Consider the following 25,418-nt stretch of genomic DNA (forward strand, 5'->3'; position numbering starts at 1 on the left):
CAGCCGCTTGAGGGCATGTGCAGACATATGGAATTTGGCATGTAAAGTGGGTGCTTGATTAATAGCCGGTGCAGTGAGTATTAATCAATGGATTCGTCTGCTTGCTGGTTCCCTCGTGCTAGAGGGCCAGGCAAACCAGTATGTGCTCTAATATGTTGTATGTACCATGGCTGTGCTCTATTTTCAAGGAGAGCCTTGGTTTGGGTTAACAGGTCATCTAGTTGGGTTTTTCTTAAGCGGAAGACTGCATGTGGAAGGCTATGTAGGGTTTGGACCGCATATGCACTGCCGGAGAAGATATTTATAGGGATATTCTGACAATGATATAGCGCAAGGAAGAGTGCATATAGTTCTCCAAACTGTACTGAGCCAGCATGGGGGCATTTTATAATCCGATCATTTATTTTTGTTGTTTTATAAGTACTACATGGAATGACTTATTGGCGTCTGTAAAGACAGGGGTTTCGTTTGGGAGTGGCTTGGACGTGGTTAAGCATTCTCATGGAAACTGCACGGCAATTGCTTGAGGGTGGAGAGAAGTTTGTGAGTGGGCCGATGATTATCTATTTGCCCAGGAAATCCTGCTACAAGCATTTGTATTTCAAGGTTGGTTTGGAGGAGGTGGGTGATATGCTCTCCTGTAAGAGGCAAGATTAGTTTGTCTGGCTCCTGGCCGTAGATGCTTTTTGCTGTGTATCGTAATTTTCTCCCCAGTAGGCAAAAGGCCATTAATTGGGGTGTGATTTTGCTGAGACTACTGAAGGAGAGGTGCACCCAATATAGGGGCTCATTTTGACATAGAACTCCAGTGGGCGTTCCTTGGGTTGCTAATGCTATGGCAAGGAGAGGTTTATGAGGATTAAATTTGGCCAGTTCTGTGTTTTGCATTTGGGAATTGATATATTTTATGACGTCTTCAGCTTCAGAAGTGAAAACACGACGACTCATGGGACTGGGGTCTCCCCCTAAAAGGGAAAAGAGGGGGGCTAATTTATGTGACAATAGGGATAGATGTGGTCTGATCCAGTTTATGTCCCCACAGATTTTCTGCAGTTCATTTAATGTGCAATTTTGTGTTATTGTTAGAGATGGGGACAAGGGCTTGATGCCCGTATTGATATGATATCCTAGAAAGCTGAAGGGCGATTTAGTTTGCACCTTTTCGGGGGTGATTTGCAGTCCCAACTGTTTTAGATTATGGAGTAACATCTTAAAACAGTTTGTTAAATGATCCTGATCAGGGTGTGCTGTGAGAATATCATCCATGTAGTGGATGATTTGGCAGTAAGTTTGCAATGGTAACGTGGCATTGCCTACGAAATTTTGACATATTGTGGGACTGTTTTTTCTTGCCTTGGGGGAGGACTTTCCATTGGTACCGCTCAGCTGGCAGAGCATGGTTAATTGCTGGAACTGTGAAGGCGAAATATGGGCGGTCTTGTTTATGCAATGGGATGGAAAAGAAACAATCTTTTATGTCTATTATAAAAATATAACTATTTTCGTGTATAGCTGAGGGATGAGGGACACCTGGTTGTGGTGAGCCTATCTTTTCCATATGAGAGTTTGTGGCCCGCGGGTCATGAAGGAAGCGCCATTTGCCTGTTGCTTTCTTTTGTATAATAAATACAGGGGTATTAAGGGGGCTGGTAGTGGGCTGTAGGTGCCCGAGGTCTAGCTGTTGTTGGACAAGGATTTTGAGTTGAGTGAGTTTTTCACGAGGCAGGGGCCACTGGTCCACCCAGATGGGTTGTTTAGTATCCCATTTAGGGTGACTGGTAGGGGTTTCATGATTGTCATTAGTGGTGGAGCAGTGGCCTTTAGGATTGGGGGAACTGGTCGGTTGTTAGGACGGTTCCGAGCTGAGGCATTTTGTCTCTGCCCCATAGGGTATTAGGGAGTTATGTCAACACCAAGGGTTGGAATTGCCCTGCAGTACCATCTGGGTCTGTCCAAGTTAAGGGTTTTGAAACTTGGCGGGAAGTTTTTAAGCCATTCACTCCCTGAATAATGGGCCTGATCTGTAGGGGCCATTCTGGGTGTAGATCTTTACTACTTAGGACGGAGATATCCGCCCCTGTATCAAGCTGCCCTACTATGGATTTTCCATTGATGTCTAGGTTTAACCACGTTTTGTTTTGGGTGATGGGGACCGTCCAATAAATGCCTGGATTTAATGGAGTTTCCTCCTTTACTGGTAGGGCTGAGAGGTGTCCTGCTTCTCATTTAAAGGCAGTAGGGTTTCTCCACGGGCGTTGGTGTGAGACCTACAGTCGCGTTTCCAATGGAGCCCCTTGTGGCACCTAGGACAGATTGGATTTGGCTTGCCAGGAGAGGATTTTTGTGACTGTTTTTGTGGGCATTCTCTCACAAAATGTCTAGTAGAGTGACAATGGAAACAATTGCCTGAGTTTGATTTGGGGGATACCTTGAGATGCTGGGCTAGGGCGGCCGCCAACACGCTGGTGGATAGCGAGCCGACGTCACGACAAGCTAGCACCCAGTCTTCCGGTGTGCCCTTGCACAATGGAGCGATGGCTCTACGGCATTCGCCCTTGGCCCCCTCCCATTAAAGGTCCTTTACTAGCATGTCCGCTGCTGTGGCATGGTTGGCTTTTCTCTCTACAGTACCTTAACTTGGCCAGAAAAGTTAACAAAGCCTTCATTAGCGCCTTGTACAAGTTTAGACATTTGAAGGGGATTTCCTTTTGGATTTATTTTTTTGAATGCTCTCATAGTGCATAAACGGCATTGATCAAAATATTGGAGGGCCCTGTCGCCTGGACAGTAGGAGATGCATATTGGCCCTCTCCTTGTAAGGATTCTGTGGGAATATTAACTCCAGCCCACATTTCTTTCTCCCAGTATTTCAGCCTCATCATAATAGAGTGCTTTCCATTGGATATAATCCCCAGTGGGTAATAGAGCGCGTGCTAGGTTTTTCCAATCAGTGGCACAATTAAGGTCTACATTGAGGTTTTCTAATAACGTTTGTGTGCATGGACTGTTAAGGCCATCCTCTTGCATGACACGGCGTAAAGTGGTGATTGTTTTTTGTTCATGGGGATACCGTTGTGCCGGGCGGGCAGCAGTGGGGTTTACATTAACAGGATGGAAGTGGGGCCATGATTCTGCTCCTGTGATAGAATGGGTATCTTGTTGCTGGCAAAGCTGGGCGAAGTTAGTTAACCATGGACTGCTGGTAGGAGAGTCTGAGGTGTCACAGGGAGTGCCCATAGCCTAGGCTTCCTGGGGAGCTGGGTTCTGTGGAGGGGGAAGTTGCAAAGTGGGAAGTGCTGACACGGGGAGTTTTGCAGCAGAGAGTTCCTTTGGCGTGGGAACTCCCAAAGCAGAAAGTTCCTTGGTAGCGAGTCTCTTTTCTTTTTTTAATTTAATTTTATTTATTCATTTGAAAAAGTATATTACATTCAAAAAATATGAGGTCCCCATTCACCCCCACCGCCCCCACCCTACCATTCCCCCCACAGTAACACTCTCCCCCATCATCATGACACATCCATTGCATCTGGTGAGTACATCTCTGGGCATCGCTGCACCCCGTGGCCTGTAGACCACACCATAGCCCACACTCTCCCACGTTCCGTCCAGTGGGCCATGGGAGGACATACAATGTCTGGCACTTGTCCCTGCAGCACCATTCAGGACAACTCCAATCCCAAAAATGCCTCCACATCTCATCTCTTCCTCCCATTCCCCGCACCCAGCAGCCACCATGGCCACTTTTTCCACACCAATGCCACATTTTCTCGATTATTAACCACAATAGTTCATGAATAGAATATCATTAAGTCCACTCTAATCCTTACGTATTCCTCCTTCCTGTGGACCTTGGCTTGGTTGTGTCCATTCCACATCTATGTCAATAAGGGGCTTAGATTCCACATGGATATTGGCTGCAATCCTCCTGCTTTCGTTGTAGGCACTCTAGGCTCCATGGTGTGGTGGCTGACATTCTTCAACTCCATGTTAGCTGAGTGGGTAAGTCCAATAAACCAGAGTGTAGGAGCTGAAGTCTGTTGAGGCTCAGGGCCTGCTATCATATTGTCAGTCCAGAGATTCAAATCCCGTAGATATATGTTAAACCGCAGCACCAACAGTTCCAGTAAAGTAGCATGAAAGGCTTGTGAAAAGAGATCACATCTGAGTCCAGCTCCATCATGCAGAAACACCAGCTCCAAAGAAGGGCCAACTGACATGGCAGTGAACTCCATCTGCCATGACCATAGAACCTGTGGGTCTCTTTAGCCCTCAAAGGAACCAATACCTGGGGTTGTATCTACTTTATCTGTCTCTGAGACTCTGCTCAGGTGTGCATAAGGGCAGTCCTTCTGACAACCTCCACACTCTTTTTTAGAGACTCATTGCCATATAAATTCATTTGTCCTTTCCATTTCCCCCTTATTTTAGGTCAAAGAGCATTTTTAACTCCTGTTGTTATATGTAGACAGGGATGGTAGCGAGTCTCTTACTGGGTGGCTCTGCCTCGTCTTAGCGTCAGGTGGTGCTGGGGGGCTGGTAGCATTGGTGTCTGAGCTGATGGCCCCCACAAATTCCAATAGAGGAGAGTATAGGGCATTAGTATCGGGTGGTGTAGTCGAGCCCCACAACTGTGTGGGGGTTAAGGTATAAGGCGGCGCTGCTGGGGAGCAGTCTGCAGGCATTATATCAGGGATAGGGGCTGGTTCATCTTCCGGAGCCCCCGTAAGGCAAGCATGAATAGCTAGGAGCACAGGGATAAGGCTGAGAGGGAATGTTTTGTTTTCATGACCCTCTGCAGAGCACACGTGCTTTAACAGTTTAGCCCAGGTCTGAGGGTCCCATAGAGATCTAGTCGAGAGCCAGGGATTGAAGTGGACTATCATATCCCAGTACTGGTTAAGTTCTTTTTCTGATATTTTAATATGCCTACTTGCAAGAGAGTGGGCAGGGCTCGAGCCTGTGGAGTCCGAGAGGAGGAGGGGAGGTTACCATGGCAAGGATCACTTACCTGAGTCATAGACGGCAGGAGCATTGGCTGCCACGAGTCCCTGTTCGGGCACCACTTGTTGAAGTAGGGGCTTGTTGGGGTAAGGATGACGAAGACAGACTCACTCCGGAGATGGGTTCACGATGCACATCTGCTTTATTGAGGAAGTTGCAGCATTTATATAGCAGTTTGGCTTATGGGGCATAGCTGAGAGGTGGAGGGCTCACGGGAGGAGGGTGAGGCGGGGCTGGAGACATTTGGCTCAGTGCCGGTGCGCTATCTTTTGGGTGTGCCCAAAAGCGTGTGGACTAGAGAGAGTGCTCATCTAATCGCTCGCAACACAGCCAGGCTGAATGTCTCTGCCACTCCACATACAGTAGACTACCGTTTTCAGCCACGTCCCCATTTATGAACTGGATGTTACTAGCTATGTGTTACTATCCACTCTACATTTCCACACTTTTACAGTAAAGCTAATTAAAACTTCTATATACAGTAAGTATCAATAGGCCATCTTAGTCCTACTCTTGTCTCCTTTAAGAAACCACCACCTAGTATTTATAGTAAATATTACCAGAGGAATCATGTGAGATCTAGGAGAAAGCATATTAGACTCCTGTAAGCTCTGTAGAGTTATAACAGTAAGAAAAGTAGAGTACCTATAATGAGACAGTAAACTGAATATGGGGAGGAATATAGTGTGAATTAAAAGGCTAGTGTGTTCAGGAGAGAGGGAAAGAGAAAAGAAAGGACAATAACATAAAGGGTCAATATAAGACAAACCAGAACAAAGGTATTAGAAATAAAATGTCAGAAAAATAGGGGGCCAAACAAAGAGGTGTAATGTAAGAGAAACAATAAATGATGGAGGATAGAAAGATGTAACGGAAAGGGGATAATGTTGGTGGCCAAAATCAATACACATAGAAAAGAGGAAATGGAGGATGAGGAAATACAGCAAATGTGAAGTGCTCCCTGCAGAACTTAATATAAAAAAAGTTTAAAGGAAGAGAAAGAAAAGAAAAAAGAGATGGAGGGAGCAAGTAAGGAAAAAAAAAGAAAGAAAAAAGGGCCTTGGGATAAAGAGGAAGGAAAAACAAGAAGACAAACCAACAAAATACCAGACAAAGTTTCGAGCAAGGAATCCTCTTTGCAGTTAAATAAAATGCTTGGGAATCTGACATTCCCCCTTTCTCCCTTCCTCACTTCCCTCTCTCCCAAGGCAGCAGGACAGCTGCCTGAGAGGTCCAGTAGGAGATTCAAGTGGGTCCTCGTTGAACCAGCACAGCACAGAAAACAATGTCTCTTTAATTTCCAGAGAGAGAGCACCCACATCTGACCAGGAACCCCAAGTATGCTATTGGGATATTTTCTGAACGTAACATTTAAAAAAAAATAAGGAAAAAGTATATATATAGGGATCAGGGAAGCGGCTGTACCTCAGTCGATTGGGCTCCTGTCTACCATATGAGAGGCCTTGAGTTCGCGTCCTGGGGCCTCCTTGTGAAGGCATGCTGGCCTGCTCCTGTGGATAGCTGATGGCTGGCACCCACAGAGAGCTGGTGCAGCAAGATGATGCAACAAAGAGAGACAAGCAGTGAACGGACAGAGCAGACAGGAAGCAAGATGCAAGGGGGGGGGATAAAATAAATGATAACAAGTACACACACACACACACAATAACACCTATCACCAGGTCTTGCAGATATTTTCCTTCATTTTCTTACAGAAGCTTTATGGTTTTTGCTTTTATATTTAGGTGTTTGAATCATATTTAGTTAATTTTTGGATCAGGTGTGAGATAGGGATCCTCTTTCCTTCTTTTGGCTATTGATACTCAGTTCTCTTCGTATCATTTGTAGAATGGGCTGTTCTGCCAGAGCTGAGTGGGTTTGACAGGCTAGTCAAAAATCGCTTGACCATACATGTGAGGGTATGTTTCTGAAACATCAGTTTGGTTCCATTGGCCTATGTGTCTGTCTTCAGGCCGTACCATGTTGTTTTTACCACCCCAGCTAGGTAATATGATTTAAAGTGTGGCCATGAGAGTAAGCCTCTGGCTTATTAGAGTATTTATTGTGCATGTAGTTTCTCTCTTTAAATTAGGGTTTCCTGCCCTTTCTCCCTTGCTGGTTGTGCAGTAGGAACCAAGAATGTAGTTGGTGATGTAAGCTGTGGAAGCTCAAGTTTCCCTTTTAACCCTAAGAACCAATGAAGCTTCTTCAAGCTTTGTCCTTTGCCAGGGATAGGGACCAAGTCACGGGTGTGTGAAATAATCCAAGTCATGCAGGCCTAGACTGTAGTAGCCCAGAGAGCCTGATGAAGCTTCATGCCCCCTTCTCCCCTGCTTGGGGCGGGCATGGAGCTGCATGTGTGGGCAGCAATCTATGCATTACGGGCCCAAGATGACCGCAGTTGCCCTAGTATATTCCCTATTATTCATTCTGTGCCAACCAAAGGTACCTGCAGTTACCTGGATAGGTGGGGCAGTACCACCAGTTGCCACCCTGACAGAGGTGGGACTGAAGCCTAGCCTAGGGCTGCAGGTTGATCTGAATGAAAGAAACTATTTCATACCTTCACGGTGATTTTCAGTCAGGCTGGTTTCCCCTCATGCCGGGAGCAGAGTCAAAATGGAGGCAGCTGACCTTTGTCCGACTTGGCAGGTTGATACTTTAGCTGTTCTTAATATTATACTTTAGCCCACCGAATTTACTCATCAATAGCTGATGTTAATGCACAATATCTCTTCCTCCCCCGGTTTTGGGAAGTGGAGCTTTTGATACCAGCCACGGAATAGCTCCAGAGGTGGCTTGTGCCTCCAGTGGAGGATGGGCACCAGCCTCTGTGACATGGAGTGCTCTATTTAAGAATCTTTTCTGCAGAGGGACAGTCTCCTCCCTCCATTCCTTCCAAGGATGTTGCAGAATGTTCTTCTCGTCTTCTGGAGCCCCAAACAGGTGCTTTACATAGCTGTGTGATTACTAACTGCCCTTAGCAGGAGCTGACTCTTGGTGCTTACTCTACTGCCATCCTGCTGGTTGTCCTTCAGTTAGATATTTTATATCTAGGTCTAAAGTTTCCTTTTATATCTTTTTTGTTGTTTGTTTCTTTGTTATGAACTATCTCTTCTTTCATTCCAAGAGTATTTACCTTTCTCACTGAGCAGAGATTTAATAACTGTTTTGTCTGATAATTCCTTCTATGGTTCTTTTGGGACTGATCTGCTTGATTGTTTTTTCCCCTGGAGAATAGATGAGGTTTTTCCAGTTCTTTATATGATATGTTGTACAATTTGGGATGATATTCTGGTTGCATGTGCTTATTATATAGTTACAAACTTCTGAAAGATTGTTTTGACCAGTCGTGGCCTCTTGGTATTCCATATGAATTTGAGGATCGACTTTTTTCATTTCTACAAAACAATGCTGCAGAAATTTTGATAGGTATCATATTTAATCTGTAGATCGTTTTAAGTAGTAATGGTATTGTAACAATATTAAATGTAAAATGTGGACACACTATATCTTGACATTTATTTAGGTCTTTAATTTCTTTCTGTAGTGTTTTGCAGTTTTCATTGTATAGTTCATTCTTTTAATTTAAATTTATTTTCAGGTTTTTTCTCTTTTAGATGCTATAGTGAATGGAATTTAAAAAATTTTTTTTCGAAAATACTTAGGTTTCGCAAAATGTTAAAAAATATAAGGAATTCCGAAATGCCCTGTTCCCCACACCTCACAACCTTCCCCACAATAACACCTTCTTTCATTAATGTGGCACATTCATTGCAATTGATGAGCACATTTGGAGCTTTGCCACTAAGCATGGATTATAGTTTAGATTGTAGTTTACATTCAATTCTGTAGGTGGTGGAAGGTATATAATGGCTTGTATTTGTCATAGCAATGTCATTCAGGACAACTCCATGTCCCAGAAATGCCCTCATATTGTACCTCTTTTTCCTTTTCCCTGCCTTCAGCACCTCCAGTAGCCACTACCTCCACATCAATGATATAATTTCTTCCACTGCTAGAATACCAATAAGTCTATAGCAGAATACCAGTAATTCCTCTCTGTTCTGGGGTGAGGATACGTATTTCATCTCTAATTGAAAGGTGGCTTCAGTCCCATATGGGTGATGGATGGAACTATGAAGCTTGCAGTTGTAGACTCTCAGTTCCTCTGAGTGGTGGTTGTCCATCCTCACCTCCCTGTTTGTTGTCCAGGGTGAGGCCAATGAACTGGACAGCAGATGTTGCAACTAATGGAATTAGTTTTTAATGCCCATTTCAGATTGTTCTTTCCTGGTATGAAAAAACAAAACTGATTTTTTAAGAGTTTATCTTGTACCCTGCACCTTCACTAAATTTATTTTCTGTAGTAGTTTTCTTGTGACTCCTTTGGGATTTTCATTATGGATGGCCATACCATCAGAGAGAAGTGTTAGTTTTACTTTTTCATTTCTGATTTCAATGCCTTTTTCTTTTTTTGCCTAAATACCCTGCCAGGAACTTTGAGTATAATTTTGAATAGAAGTTATAAAAGTGGGCAACGTTGCCTTGTTCCTGATCACAGGTTTCAGGCTTTCATTGCAAGTTTTCATTCTTTCTTACATTGACTACGATGTTTGCTGTGAGTTTTTTGTGTTTATCATGTTTTGGTTGTTACCTTTTATTCCTCTTTTTCTGAGTGATATTATTATGAAATCATGGTAGATACCATGGGAAGCTTTCTCTGTGCTATTAAAGTGATCATATGGATTTTTTCTTCTTGGGATAAGTCACCCTTGGTCATGCGGTATAATCCTTCTAATTTATGTTGTTGGATTTGATTTTCCAGTGTTTTGTTGAGATTTTGCTTCATTAGAGAAGTTGTTCTGTTACTTTCTTTTGATGTCTCTATCTGGTTTGGGTATCACAGTAATACTAGCCTCATGGAATGAATTAGGAAGACTCCCAACCTCTTCGTTTCTTTTGGAAGGCTTTGTGAAGGATTTGTGTTAATTCTTGTTTGAGTGCTTGGTACAGTTCTCTCTAAAGCCATCTGGTCTTGGACCTTTCCTTGTTGGGAGGTTTTTGATTATTCAATCTTTTTGCTTTCATAGGTCTCTTAAGATCTTTTATTTCTTCTTGAATCAGTGCAGATTATTTTTATGTTTCTAGGAATTTGTTCATGTCCTCTAGGTAATCTAGTTTGTTGGCATATGAATGTTCATAATATTCTCTTATAACCCTTTTAATTTCCTCTAGATCAGTGATTATATTCCCACTTTCACTCCTTAAGTAGTTATTTGCATCTTCTTTCATTTCTCTTCATTTGGATAAAGCTTTGCCAATTTTATTAATCTTTTGAAAGAACTAAATTTTTGTTTCATTGATCCTCTCAATTGTTTTTCTGTTCTTTATCTCACTTATATCTAATCTTTATTATTTCCTTCCTCCTAGTAATGTTAAGTTTGACTTATTCTTCTTTCTTCAAGATAGGAAGTTAGGTTATTGGTTTGATACCATTCATTCTTAATGTAGAAATTTAGCTATAAGTTTCCCTTATAGCTATAAGGGGCAGTGCCTTGGTCCTTCCCATAGGTTTTTTTTTTTTTTTTTTAAAGATTTATTTATTTATTTAATTCCCCCCCCTCCCCTGGTTGTCTGTTCTTGGTGTCTATTTGCTGCGTCTTGTTTCTTTGTCTGCTTTTGTTTCTTTGTCCGCTTCTGTTGTCCTCAGCGGCACAGGAAGTGTGGGCGGCGCCATTCCTGGGCATGCTGCACTTTCTTTTTCACGCTGGGCGGCTCTCCTTACAGGGCGCACTCCTTGCGTGTGGGGCTCCCCTACGCGGGGGACACCCCTGCGTGGCAGGGCACTCCTTGCGCGCATCAGCACTGCGCATGGCCAGCTCCACACGGGTCAAGGATGCCCGGGGTTTGAACTGCGGACCTCCCATATGGTAGACGGACGCCCTAATCACTGGGCCAAAGTCCGTTTCCCCCCATAGGTTTTTGCATGGTTGTTTTTTTTTTTTTAATAAGAATTTTCTGATTTCTCTTGTAGGTGGGTTTCAGAAAATTATTCTGTTGGATATTTAAAAATGGGTCAGATATCTTTCACTTACTTGTATAATTCCAGTTTTCCATCTGTTATTGATTTTTTTCTTTAAATATTTCTCTCCCCCCCTTTGCACCATTTTTGCTTGCTGTCTACTCTGTGTGTCCTTTCACTGTGCATTCTTCTGTGCCTGTATTTGTTTTTAAAATTTATTTCCATGCACACCCCCCTTGTGGCTTGCTTAATGTCTGCTCTCTGTGTCCATTCACTGTGGGCTCTTCTGTAGTTTTTGCTTGTCTCCCTTTTTGTTGCCTCACCCTGCTGAGTCGGCTCTCCTCTGCTCTTGCGGGTCTGCGGCATTATGCAGCGCTTGCCGATGAGCCTGCCTTCACAAGGAGGTCCCGGCACGTGAACCCAGGACCTCCCATTTGGTAGATGGGAGCCCAACTGATTGAGCCACAGCCGCTTCCCTGTTACTGATTTTTATATAAATCAATTGTGGTAGAAGAGAAGCTTTGTGTAATTTCAGTCTTTTAAGTTTTATTGTCTTATGTCTTAACATACGGTCTAGCCTGGAGAATGATACAAGGATAGTTTAGAAGAATGTGTATTCTTCTGTTGTTGGGAGGCATTCTATATACGTTTGTTAAGTGCAGTTTATTTATAATATTGTTGACTTCCTCAGTTTCCTTTCTAATACTCTGTCTTGATGGTTGATTCATTCTTGAAAGTGGTATTTTGAAGTCTCCTAGTATTATTGTATAACTATTTATTCTTTCAGTTTTGCCAATGTTGTTTCATGTATTTTGCGGCTCCTGTGCATATATGTTGGTGATTGTTGCACCTTCTTGTTGGATTGACCCTTTTCTTAGTATATAGTTCTCTCCATTTCCTTTTGTTCTGAGTTTGGACTTCGAGGCTGTTTTTTTCTGATAGTAGGATAGTCTCCCTTCTTGTTACTCTTTGTCCATAATATTTTTATTCATCTCAGAACTTTCAGAGTATTCGTTTCTTTGGATCTAAAGTGAGTCTCTTCAAAATAACAGGGTGTTTAAAGTATTTTTTTAAAATACATTCTGCCAATATGTGTCTTTTAATTGGTGAGTTTATTGTTTTTATTATTTTTTGAAGATACTTATATTACGTAAATGTTATATAAAAAATAGTATGGGTTGGAGGAAAAATACATCAAATGTAAGAGAAAGAATATAGTTGGTAATATTTTGACGATGCTCTTGAATAGTTTGTAATAAATGTTTGACACCAATGCAGAGAGTTTGTGGAGGGGTGATGTATGAGACCCCTGTGTGATGTTATGTGTGTTTATTATTTTTTAAGTTCGCAATCTTTACTATACACGTATGTGTGTATGTGTATGAGTGATATACTTCAATAAAAAATATACATACAAAAAATGTATACATACGAAAAGTATTGGGAAATACTTTGGTAGTAATATTTTGACAGTGCTCTTTAATCATTAGTTTAAAAGGTTTAACAAAAATGTAAGGTGTTGGTGGTAGGGTGACTTATGAGAGTCCTGTATGATGTTATATACATTTGTTTTGTAAGTTCACAACTATTACTATACACTTCCTGTTTATGTATGTTTGTGGGTGTGTGATATATTTCAGTAAATATATTTTTAAAAATACAGAGTTTTCCCATATACCCCACTCCCTATACCTCTCACATTTCCCCCCATTAACAACATTCTTCATTAGTATGGTATATTTGTTACAATTGATGAATACATTTTAGAGCATTGCCTCTAAGCATGGATTATAGTTGACATTGTCATTTACACTTTCTCCCAAACAATTTTAAAGATTATATCAAGATATATAATGGCCTATATCTGTGATTGTGATGTCATTCAGGGCAATTTCCAAGTCTCAAGTATAACCCTATATTGAACCTGTTTTTCCCTCTCCCTGACCTCAGAAATTCCAATGGCCACTGCTTCCAAATCAAGGATATAAATTTTTCTATTGCTAGAATCACAAATAGTCTATAGTAGGATACCTGGAAGTCTACGTTATTCCATAGTTCTATTCCCATTCCTGAAGATTCTGGGATGGTGATGCCCATTCCACCTCTAATTGAGAGGGGGCTTCACTCCCATGAAGCAGATGAATGCGCTATCTTGTTTACAGTTGTAGACTCTATGTTCCTTGAGCTGTTTGTTGTCCATCTTCATCTCCTTTTTAGTTGTACTGGGTGAGTCCAATGAGCTGTGAGTAGGTGTTTGCAACTCTGTTGTGATTCAAAGCCCAGGTTAGACATGGACAGCCCAAATAACTTAGGTCTCTTGCAAGTACACCTTATAATCTATTTATTTTGAAGCAATTACTTTGAAAAGCAGGATTTATTTAGGCATTGTAAATTCATTTCTTTTACATCTTATACCTTTTACCCCTCATTTCCTCCATTGCTGCCATCTTTTCTGTGTAGTTGATCTTTTGTAGTGAAACAATTTGATCCCATTCTTTTTTTTTTTTTCTGTATATTTTTTAGATATTTTCTTTGTGGGGTTATGTTGGAGTTTATATTTAACATTAGAAATTGATGATAATCCTTGAATTGACTTGAACTTACTTTCAGTTTCAACAGTAATAATAAGAAACTAAAAGTTAATAATTCTTAGATAAAATACTTACATATATGTATTTCAGAAATAAATTACATTTTGAGACATTTAACTGAAAATACCTTTGAAGCTAATTGATTCTGAAAATATATGCCCATGTAAAGGTAACGACTAGATTTTGGCATGATGACAGCATTTGTTCCCTTTCAGAACAAGAACTTACTATAGGGGTGAAAATCAGTAATCAGATACAGAATGAAATAGAATAGGACAGATGCAATAGAGGTAGTGAGAACAAAGACCCATATTTAAGACTGGGAGAAATATGGAGCCGGGAAATACCCATAAGTTAGCTGCCATATTTATGAGCATTTTATGGAAACAACAGGATGGACAGCTCTGTGAGGCTGGGAAAGCTATTCTGAATCATACTACCTACAGTTTCAAAGAAAAAAACATGTGAAATGACCAATAATAAAAATACCTCGTGTCGCTTGACATGCAAAAGGGAATATAGGGCAAAAAAGGAATAAGTGCAGAGAAACAACAGTACAAAGAAATGAAATATCTTCATTTTTGTGTACTTTATGAGGTACTTTTTCAAAAACAAGGTATAAGGCATTAAGAAAATGAAGTAGGATATGAAAAGACATCAGATGAATACTCAAAAAATGAAGGGTCATAAATGAGGAAAGAACATTAAAAAAAGGAAAAATTACTTTAAAATGTAATGTAAGCTAGAAGAAATACAGTGAATGATAATGCTTTATAAGAAATAGAAGTTGAAAAGAGAAAAACATATTGAAGAGTAATTAACAGAAATTGTAAAAGATTTGAGAAAAAGTGTCAAAAGTGAATGCTAAGTAAAGAAGAGCCAATATGTGAAGTCCATGAAAAGACAAAACCAAAGCAGAGTCCTGAAACAAGTAAAAAATCTTTTTTTTTTTTTTTTTTTGGAAATAGAAGGAATGCTTTGAAGCTGCTTATTAAAAGTGTGCACTGAGCAGTGAATGAGAATTATGGCAATATATTTATGGGCTTCAAAGAAAAAAAAATTTTGTGCATTTAGGAAAAAGCCGGTGGCATAATAGAAAGAAAATTACAATCTCATAAAGGTTTTGAAAAACAATGCATCGTGTCAGTCCTCGTCTCCAAAAAAGCCATTGCATGGATGGCTCAGCAACCTAAGGGCTTGTATGGAAAGGGTTGCTGTCCCTGGGTAGAAGTTCTCAGGACATCCTTCAATTCCTGTGCCTATTTTTACCAGCTAGTTCTTATCTCCACTTGCATGTTCACGTAAAATATTAATTGCAGCTACCTGGTGTTCCCTCAGTTTTGCTGCATTTCCGGAAATGCCAAAAAGAAAGCTAGAAAAGCAGTGGATTCCATATGCACTTGTTTCCCTTCCCCTTTTTTGACCTGCTCCACATTTCCTCTTCTTTCTCTTCAGCTCTTTTTACTTCCCAGATCTCTTCTCTTGAACCTAGTACAGGATAATTTCTGGAATCACACTTGCTCTGGAAAAGTGTTGACAGCTGGGGGAGGGAGGGAAGGAAACATTTATGCTTGTCCCAGTTACCCAGGGCAGGAAAACACCCAGTGGCCTGAGGAAAGCTCACAGGGAGGGGCATGAGTAGAGTTGGGGAGACAGAGCGAACTGTCTCACTGGAGCTGTGGGTTCTGAGAGAGCAGGGAGCCCTCAGCCCTGTGGTCCAGAGATCCTGTGGTGGGCACAGTTGATTCCAGGAGACCAGGTCAGCAGTGTTGTGGAGCCAGTGTGTGAAACAAGGCAGTCAGTAGCCCCTTCACCAAGTCCTCCAGAAACCCTGCCAGGCCTTGGAAAGTACTGAGGGGCAGCTGGACAGCAATCTCTCTCAAATGGGAGTCAATTCAGTTTTATTCCTAACCCTGGAATTTTGGATTTGGGTGAAGAGTGGAGGCTAGAATTGTGCTCAAGGGAATACATCCCACTGCCCCTCTCCAGGACACACAGTCACACCCCTCCCCTGCCCCGCACACTCACCAGCACACCACACAGACTTACACAGACACTCCCCAGACCCTGCACACAAAATCCATGCCACCTTAGGGGAACACTGATGCTTACAAGAACTGTAGTTCTTTCTCTGGTAAATCACTTTCTTTAACCATACTCCAATCCTCGTGTCTTCTAGGAGATGGAACCAGAATGACTCTCAAGATGCTCTGATTTTCTTATGCAGATTTTCCCTTAAAAGCGAGTGAATCCTGGGAAGCATATGTGGCTCAGGACCTCTGCCTACCATATGGGAGGATCTGAATTTTATCCCTGTGACCTCCCAGTAAAAAAGAAGAGAAAATGTACCTGCATGGTGAGCCAGTGCCCGTGTCACAAGCTGAGAGCTTGCATGGTAAGCCATGTGCCCATGCCAGTGCCTGTGTGGTAAGCCGAGTGCCTGCGTGGCGAGTGCCTACATGGCAAGCCAGTGCCTGCAGAACAAGCAAATGCCCGTGTGGCAAGCCGAGTGCCCATGCAGCAAGCCAAGTGCCCATGCAGTGAGCCAGTTCTCATGCAAGCTAGTTATGCAGCAAGATGATGATGCAACAACCAAAAATGAGTGAATTGGAATATGTACTGTTTTGCTTCCTTAGAGTCATGCCCAATAGCCTAAATGAAAACTCTCGAGAATTGGATCATGCTGTGTGGTCTTTGCTCAGGTACTTTGTTCTCTTGGTGCTTTAGAAGAACAGATGGGAAAGGGTGGTCAAGTCATAGGCCCCGTAAGCAAGTGTAAGGACGTTTGTGGAAGGGCATTTATTTTGACATAGATCTCTCAAGTCCATTTTGCTTTGCAATTACAAAATTTTTACAATCAGCGGAGGTAAAATGTTGCTGAGGTAAAGACCCCTACTGTGTAGTTTATAATCTGCTGCTGCTTTTTTGGGATGCCCCTTTAAAAAAGGGGTCAGTTTGAAGGTGACCCCACTTGACACTCTCCTCTCCTAGGAAATTGTATATGTCAAATATAATGCACATAATTAGATATACTTACTTGAAGGCAATGGAAAGAGAAAAACAAAAAAGGTAACATTTATGTCTTAGGCACAGAATAGCGACCCCACCTCAGCCTTCAATGGGGCCACTTCATCTCCCTGGTCATTAGGAAGCTGCACCATCATTTATTATTTCAGAGCTGGGTGGACAGAGAGTATCTCTGTGCACGTTGGTGTTTAACCATGAATTACTCTGAGAGTATTCTGGCCTTGGATAAGAGGGTAGACTGGAGTTTTGGATTAACAAGTATAGGATGAGCTGCTGCTGGGCCATCTTCTTACTGTCAGAAGAACAAACAGCAAGGACAGTAGGAGCAAAGAATTGTGAATCAGAGTGATTGGCTTTGTAGTTAATGGCAACCTAAAGTAACTTGTAATAATCAGCTTACAAATGGTACTAAAATTCAGTGACAGGGTCCCATGGTTCCTCCTGTTGTTCTGTATCTCACCTAAATTTCCAAAATTGCCAGTATCTACTTTATATCTTCCAGATCATTTCACCCTCTGTGGATCCACATATGCTGACCATGCATATACCATATGTTCTATAGGAATTTCTCTAATGAGTAATGACTTTGAATATCTTTTCATGTGCTTATTGGTAATTGGTATATCCTCTAGAGAATTATCTAGTCAAGTCCTTTGCCAGTTTATAATTGGCATGTTTTTCTTTCTGTTGTTGAGTTGTTGGTGTTCTTTTTATATACTGGCTATTTTAACCCTTTCTTAAAATATGATTTGCAACCTTTTCTGTAGGTTCTTTTCACTTTCTTGATAATGTCTTTTGGTCCACAAAGCTTTTGACTTTTGATGAAGTTCATTTCTGTTTTTTGTGATTGTTGCACATGCAATCCCGTACCTCAGTTTTTTCACCCAAGGAGTAGAATAGTGAATCATCCATCACGTATGTCTATGTGAGTTAATATATGTAACATGTGTAAATGCTCAGAAACGTTGATTGAAGATACAATGTCTTGGCTCACATCTGACTTAAGACTCAAAGCTGGATTCATTCCTGGGAGTGGAAACTCCAAGATCAGTGCCCTGACCTTTAAACATGGCTGCTTTGCCAATACACAACTACTTAATTTTAGTCATTTCTTAAATTAAAATGTTTCTCAGAAATGGCCTAGAGGGTCGTGAGCAATTGTGGGCAATATGTATGGTAAGGCGGAAGGGTGTAGTCATGCAGTGGATGGGTATGACAGTGGGCAGTGATGCTATTGGGTTGGGTGGTGCTGGTTTGTGAAGGGTTAGTGAGGGGAGGGTTGGACTGTCCATGGAAGTGGGGGGAAGGTTGGGGAGGGAGCAGGTGAACACTTGGGATTTTTGGATATGTGATTGTAACTATAACATTGGGAATGTTATTTTGACAAATATGGCATGAGACGGTTACTAGTTTAGCTTGTTGGATGTGGGGAGCATGCAGGACAGGGTCCACCAGGGTCAGGCTTCTAGGAAGTGTGTGAATGTTCATCTTTTTATAGTATGTTGTGTCAGTGGGTGCTGACCCACATAATGAGTGGTAAGGTGTGGTACTCCCATTCTGGGCAGTCCTGCTATGTCCTCAAATAGAGGGCCAGGAGTCTCTTGAGAGCATAGGCAGTGCCTAGTAGGAGAGAACAGCATAGTATGTGAAGCCCTCAGTGTTGTTTTAAGTAACTATAAATGTTTTCCTTCAAGGAGTAGAGCTTGGTGGTTGCCCTTGGTCCTGAGGGGATAAAGAGGGAGGAATAAAATAGATGGAACATGGGACATTTTTGGGGTGATGGAATTGTTCTACATCATCTTGCAGTGATGGATACAGGCCATATTAAATTTCATCCGAATTTATAAGTGTATAGTCCTAATTGTAAACCATAATGTAAATCATTGACCATGGTTAGTCGCAATGCTTCAGTATGTGTGCATCAATTGTAACAAATGTACCATCCACATGTAAAATGTTATTAATAGGGGAAACAGGAAAAGGGGAAGATATTGGGTATATGGGAATACCCTGTATTCTCTACATGACTTTTCTATAGCCTGAAGTTTCTCTGAAGTTACAGTGAAAAAAGTAAGACTCTGGGGGACTAAGTGGAAGAACATGTCACTGAACATGGAAGACAAAAGATCTTATAATGATGAAAGATATAGTGGAAAATTTTTCAATTATTTCAATTTTAAAAACTTTATTGTATTTGTATTTTTAAAACTATCATCATTTCATTTTCTTAAAAATTGTGTTTGATTCTTTTAGTGACTTCGTTTTAAGAGAAATTTTGGATCCCAGAAGGATTGCAACTTTTTCAGGTGAGGATCATTGGTGTGAGGTGTCAATGATGGGGGATTCATGGGAAGACGTTCACCTGGTGCATCCCCATAAGCCATAGGCATGTGGTCAAATGTTCATGTGGCATTGTCACAGTGGATAGACTTTCACAAAACCAAAAGAATAACAAAACCCAGTTCTGCAACATTCCCAAATAGCAGGAATCCCCAAGTACAGAGGCAGTGACTAGTGATGGCGGATGGACATTGATGCACTCTTGATGTTGATGACTCTACTTATGAACCTTTACTTTTGAAATTGAAGCTTAGCTTAGTATTATAGGCTGCCTAAGAGATTTATTCTGGGAACCTCCTTGTGGCTCCAGTGTGGCCCCTCTCTAAGCCAAATTCAGCATAAAAAGAACCATCACATAAAAGGGAAACTCAATAAGATCAGTGCTGATTTCTCATCTGAAACCATGGAGGCAAGAAAGCAATGGTATGATGTAGTTAAGAAACTAAAAGAAAAAACATGCAGCCAAGAATTCTTTCTCCAGTAATACTGGAATTCAAAACTGATGGAAATCAAAATAGTCACAGATAAACAGAAATTAAGAGAGTATGTCACTAAGAAATCTGCCCTTCAAGAAATACTACGGAGAGTTCTCTAGGCTGAGAGGAAAAAACAGGAGAGAGAGTTTGGAGGAGTGTAAGAACAACTACAAAGACAGAAAGAGAAATAAAACAACGTGTGACATACATGAACTAAACCCAAAGAAAATATGGCGAATGTAAGTAATTCCTTGAGAATAATAACACTGAATGTTAATGGATTAAACTCACCAGTCAAGAGACACAGATTGGCAGAATGGATAAGGAAATATGACCCACCTATATGCTGTCTAAAGGAAACCCAGGGATTCAAGGAGGCTGAAAGTGAAAGACTGGAAAACAATCTTACAAGCAAACAATAACCAAAAAAGGGTGGGAGTAGCTATATTAATACTGGGTAAAATAGACTTAAATGCAAAAGTATTACAAGATATAAAGATGGACACTATATATTAGTAAAATGGGTAATCTTTCAAGATGAAAGAACAATTATAAACATTTATGCACTTAACCAGGGTGCCTCAATATATGCGGCAAAGACTGGAAAAACTAAGGTGGAGAAATAGATGCCTCTACAGTTATACTGGGGGACTTTAATACACCATTATCACCATTGGACAGAAACTCTTGAGAGAGAATCAATAAAGAAACTTTGAATGATAACATTAGAGTATCTGGACCTAATAGACACATAGAACACTACACCCAAATACAGTGGGATAAATTTTTCTTGAGTGTGCATTGACCGTTCTCCAAGATAGACCACATTCTAGGCCACTGAAAAATTCTCAATGAACTCAGAAAGATTGAAAGTATACAAAGTAATTTCTCTGACCACAGTGGAATGAAGGTGGAAATCAGTAAGGGGTAGAGAACCAGATTAGATATGGAAATTAAGATACGGAAATTAAATAACACACTCTTAGACAAACAGTGGGTCGAGGAGGAAATTTTGAAAGAAATCAGTAATACCTTGAAATTAATGAAAATGACATGGGAAGCAGCTAAAGCTGTAGTGAGGGAAATTCATAGCCATAATGCACATATCAGACAAGAAAAAGGAGCTAAAATTCAAGGCCTAATTGCACACCTGGAGGAATTAGAAAAAGAATGACAAACTAACCATAAAGAAAGTAGAGGGAAGGAAATAACAAAGATTAGAATTAAAGGAAATAGAAAATTACCAAGCACTAGAAAAAAATGAACAAAACTGAACACTGGTTCTTCAAGAAGGTTAATAAAATTGACAAACCCTTAGCTAGACTAACAAAGAAAAAGAGAAGCTGCAAATGTAAAAGATAAGAAATGAGGAAGGTTATATCACCACTGACTGTACAGAAATAAAGAGAACCATAAGAGGATACTTTGAAAAAATTATATGCCAACAAGTAGCACAATTTAAAAGAAATAGGCAAATTCCTAGAAACACACAAGCAGCCTACACCTATGAAAGAAGAAATTGATGAACTCAACAGACCAATCACAAGTAAAGAGATAGAATCAGTCATTAAAAACCTACCAACTAAAAAGAGCCCAGGACCAGACAGCCTCACAGGTAAGTTTTACTGAACATTCCAGGAAGAACTACCACCAGTGCTGCTTAAAGTCTTCCAAAAAACAGAAGTAGAAGGAACATTGCCTAACTCATTACATGATGCAAACCTTCCCCTAATACCAAAGCCAAATGAAGATGCCACAAGAATTGGAAAACTACAGATCAATCTCTATAATGAACCTAGATTTTAAAATCCTTAGCAAGATACTTGCTAATTATTTCAACAACACATCAAATAAATTATATGCCATGACCAAGTTGGTTTCATCCCAGGTATGCAAGAATGGTTCAAATAAGAAAATCCCTCAATGTATTACACCACATAAACAGATCTAAAGCAAAAAATCACACAATCATCTCTACAGACACAGAAAAAAACATTTGACAAAATACAGCACCCTTTCCTGATAAAAACACTGCAAAATATAGGAATAGAAGGGAACTTTCTGAACATGGTAAAGGGTATATATGAAAAGCCAACAGCTAACATCACGTACAATGGTGAAATCCTAAGAGTTCCCCCTCTAATAATTAGGAACAAGACAAGGATGCACACTATCTCCATTCCTATTTAACATTGTGTTAGAAGTACTTGCTTGACCACTGAGGCAAGAAAAAGATATAAAAGGCATCCAAATTGGAAAGAAGAAGTGAAAATTTCACTATTTGCAGATAACATGATCCTCTACATAGAAAGCCCTGAGAAATCTACAATAAAGCTTCTAGAACTTATAAACAAGTTTAGTAATGTTGCAGGTTATATGATCAATGTGTAAAAATCAGTAGCATTTCTGTGCACCCATAATGAGCAATCTGAGGAGGAAATCAAGAAAAAATACCATTTACAATAGTAACTAAAGAAATCAAATACCTAGGAATAAATCTAACTAAAGATATAAAAGACTTATATGCAGAAAACTATACAATACAGGAAATCAAAGAAGACTTAAATAAATGGTAGAATATTCCCTCTTCATGGATAAGAAGAGTAAATATCATTAGATGTCTCTCCTACCAAAACTAATCTACAGACTTAATGCAATCCCAATAAAAATCAGCACAGCATTTTTTACTGAATTGGAAAAACTGTGAAATTTATTTCAAAGTACAAGAGGTGCTGAATAGCCAAAGACATAGCAAGAAAGAAAAATGAAATTAGAGGAATAACTCTACCTGATTTTAAAACATACTACTACAGAGCAACAGTGGTCAAAACTTCATGGTATTGGCATAAGGATAGACATACTGACCAATGGAGCTGAATTAAGACTTCTGATATAGAACCTCACATATATAGTCTTCTGATATTCAACGAGGTCACCAAGCCTACTCAACTGGGAAAGAAAGGCCTCTTCAACAAACGGTGCTTGGAGAGCTGGATATCCACATCCAGAAGAATGAAAGAGGAACACCATCTCACACCTTATACAAAAATCAACTCAAGATGGATAAAATATCTAAATATAAGAGCCAAGTCCATAAACACTGGAAGATAATATAGGGAAGCATCTATGGAAACTTGTAATAGGAAATGGTTTCATGAACTTCACACCCAAAGCATGAAGCAGGGAAAGAAAAAATAGATAAATGGGACTTGCTCAAAATTAAAATGTTTTGCATCTCAAAGGATTTTGTCAAGGAAGTCAAAAGACATCCTACACAATGGGAAAAATATTAGGTAACCATTTATCTGATAGGAGCCTTATATCCAGCATATATAAAGAAATCCTATATCTTAAAAATAAAAAGACAAACAACCCATTTAAAAAATGGGCCAGTGATTTGAAAGACACTTCTCCAAAGAAGAAATACAAATGGCTAAAGAGTACATGAAAAGATACTCAACATGACTAGCTATTATGGAAATGCCAATTAAAACTACAATGAGATACCATCTTACACCCATTAGACTGGTGGCCATTGAAAAAACAGAGGACTACAAATGTTCGAGAGGATGTGGAGGAAAGGGAGCACATGTACTGCTGGTAGGTATTTAGAATTGTCCCACCATTGTGGTGGACAGTTTGGTGGTTCCTCAAAAAACTAACTATAGATCTGCCATATGACCCAGAAATTCCACTGCTGGGTATATACCCAGGAGAACTGAAAAAAAGGACATGGACAAATGTATGCACACCAATATTCATAGTGGCATTCTTCACTTTTGCCAAAATTTATAATCAACCAAAATAACCATTAACAGATGGATGCATAAACAAAATGTGGTATGTACATACAATGGAATATTACTCAGCTGTATGAAAGAATACAGTACTAATACATGGGATAACATGGATGAATCTAGAGGATCTTATGTTGAGCGAAGTAAGCTAGGCATTGAAGGACAAATATTACACAACCTTTCTGATATGAATTAAGGAAATTGAGCTGACTCCGAGAGTTAGAGACTGGAAGATAGGTTTACAGGAAATAGAAAGCAAGAAGAAGGTTGTGAGCCAACACCCACACCGCGAAATCTATGATAAAGTGGAAGTGAGTAGTTGCGCAATAAAGGAATATGACAGTGGTGTAGGGATATTATTGGGTTGGGTGCTGCAAGCTTGACAGGGGACTAGGATGAGGAGGATAAATTGGAAGGTCCATGAAACTGGGGGAAGGGTTGGGGCAGGGAGCAGGTGAACATGGGGGATTGGCAGGTATGTAGTTGAAATTACTATATTAAGAAAACTCTTGGCAATATGACAAGGAAGAGTTACTGGTTCAGGATGTTGGATAGGGGAGGGGCTTTCAGCACAAGGTACACCTGGGGCAATCATCCAGAGAATGTGTGAGTGATTATTTGGTCAAAGTGTGTTGTATCAGTGGGGGGAGAGGAACATAATGAGTGGGAAGTAGTTGGACTTCCAAATTGGAGAGGCTCAATATGTTCTTAAACAGAGGGTAGGTGTCTCTGAAGAGCATGGGCGGTTCCTAATAGGGCAGGACACACTAGTGTGTCAAGCCCTCAGCATTATTGCAAGTATCTATGAATCTTGTCCTTCAAGCAGTGAACCTGGTGGTCACTGAGGGCCCTGAGGGGAGGGGGAGGGAGGAATAGAATAGATAGAAGAGTAGTAGTTAGGGGGCAATGGAAGTGTTCTGCATGATCTTGCAATGATGGATACAGGCCATGTTAAATTTCATCAAAAATTTATAAAAGTGTATGGTCTAAAATATAAACCATAATGTAAACCACTGACCATGATTTCAATATTTGAACATCAGTTGTAAAAAATGTTCCATCCACATGTAAAAAGGTTATTAATAGGCAAGGGGGAAAGGAGGAGGATGTTATGTATATGGGAGTCCCCTATATTCAGTATGTGACTCTACTGTGACCTAAATTTGTTTGGGGAAGCGGATTGGCCCAATGGATAGGGTGTCCGCTTACCAAATGGGAGGCCTGCTATTCAAACCCTGGGCTTCCTTGACCATGTGGAGCTGGCCCATGTGCAGTGCTAATGTGTGCAAAGAGTGCCCTGCCACGCAGGGGTGTCCCCTGAGTAGGGGAGCCCCATGTACAAGGAGTGCATCCTGTAAGGAGAGCCACCCAGCATGAAAGAAAGTGCAGCCTGCCTAAGAATGGCCCTGCACACACAGAGAGCTAACACAGCAAGATGACACAACAAAAAGAAACACAGATTCCTGGTGCTGCTGATAAGGATAGAAGCCGTCAGAGGAGAACACACAAAGAATGGACACAGAGAGCAAATAACTGGCGGGGGGGGGGGGGGAAGGGGAGAGAAATAAATAAATCTTTATAAGAAAACAAAAAAAAATTCTTTGAAGATGAAATGAAAAGTAAGACACTGGGGAAGAAAATGGAAGAAAATGCCACTCTACATACAGGACAATAGTTATTACAGTGATGAAAGGTAAAATGTCAAAAAAAAATTTTTAATTATTTTTCATTTTTTGTGCCCGAATTTTTTTTCACTTTTAATTTTTCAAAATTATTATGCACTTTATTTCTTATGTTTAAACCTATCGTTATTAGTTCATTTTCTTATTAATTGAATTTGGCAATATTCTTAGCTTCATTTTGAAGAAGTTTTGGATCACAGAAGGGTTACAACTATGGCAGGGGAGCATCATTGGTTTGAGGTGTCAATGATGGGGGATACATGGGAGGAAGTTCACCTGTGCATATGTATAAGGTCTATAAATACCTTCAGATGTTCATGGGGCATTGTCACATTGGGTAGAGATCTGCACAGCCACCAAAAGAATACTGAATTTCATCCTGGGGAGTGCTGTCACATTCTCTAATGGAACAGCACAAATCCCCCTAGTACTGGAGCAATGAGTAGTGAGGAAGGCTGATCCATTAATAGGCCCTATAT

At 40.6% G+C, this 25,418-nt stretch overlaps 1 protein-coding gene across 17 annotated transcripts in view; it reads left to right on the plus strand.

Moving 5' to 3' along the window:
* Positions 1-25,418, plus strand: part of LOC131276914 (uncharacterized) — a 337,436-nt gene that overhangs the window by 238,966 nt on the left and 73,052 nt on the right. For 9 of the 17 annotated variants that reach the window (XM_058290504.2, XM_058290508.2, XM_058290506.2 and 6 more), the window contains one exon: positions 18,898-18,950. In XM_058290504.2, coding sequence (XP_058146487.1) covers positions 18,898-18,950 — 53 coding nt within the window. Of the gene's footprint in view, positions 1-15,796; positions 16,013-18,897; positions 18,951-25,418 lie in introns of all 17 variants that reach the window. The other 8 variants (XR_011647776.1, XR_011647778.1, XR_011647775.1 and 5 more) reach the window with 2 other exon arrangements.

The sequence above is a fragment of the Dasypus novemcinctus genome, chromosome 30, assembly GCF_030445035.2.
Source record: "Dasypus novemcinctus isolate mDasNov1 chromosome 30, mDasNov1.1.hap2, whole genome shotgun sequence".
Lineage (NCBI taxonomy): Eukaryota > Metazoa > Chordata > Mammalia > Cingulata > Dasypodidae > Dasypus > Dasypus novemcinctus.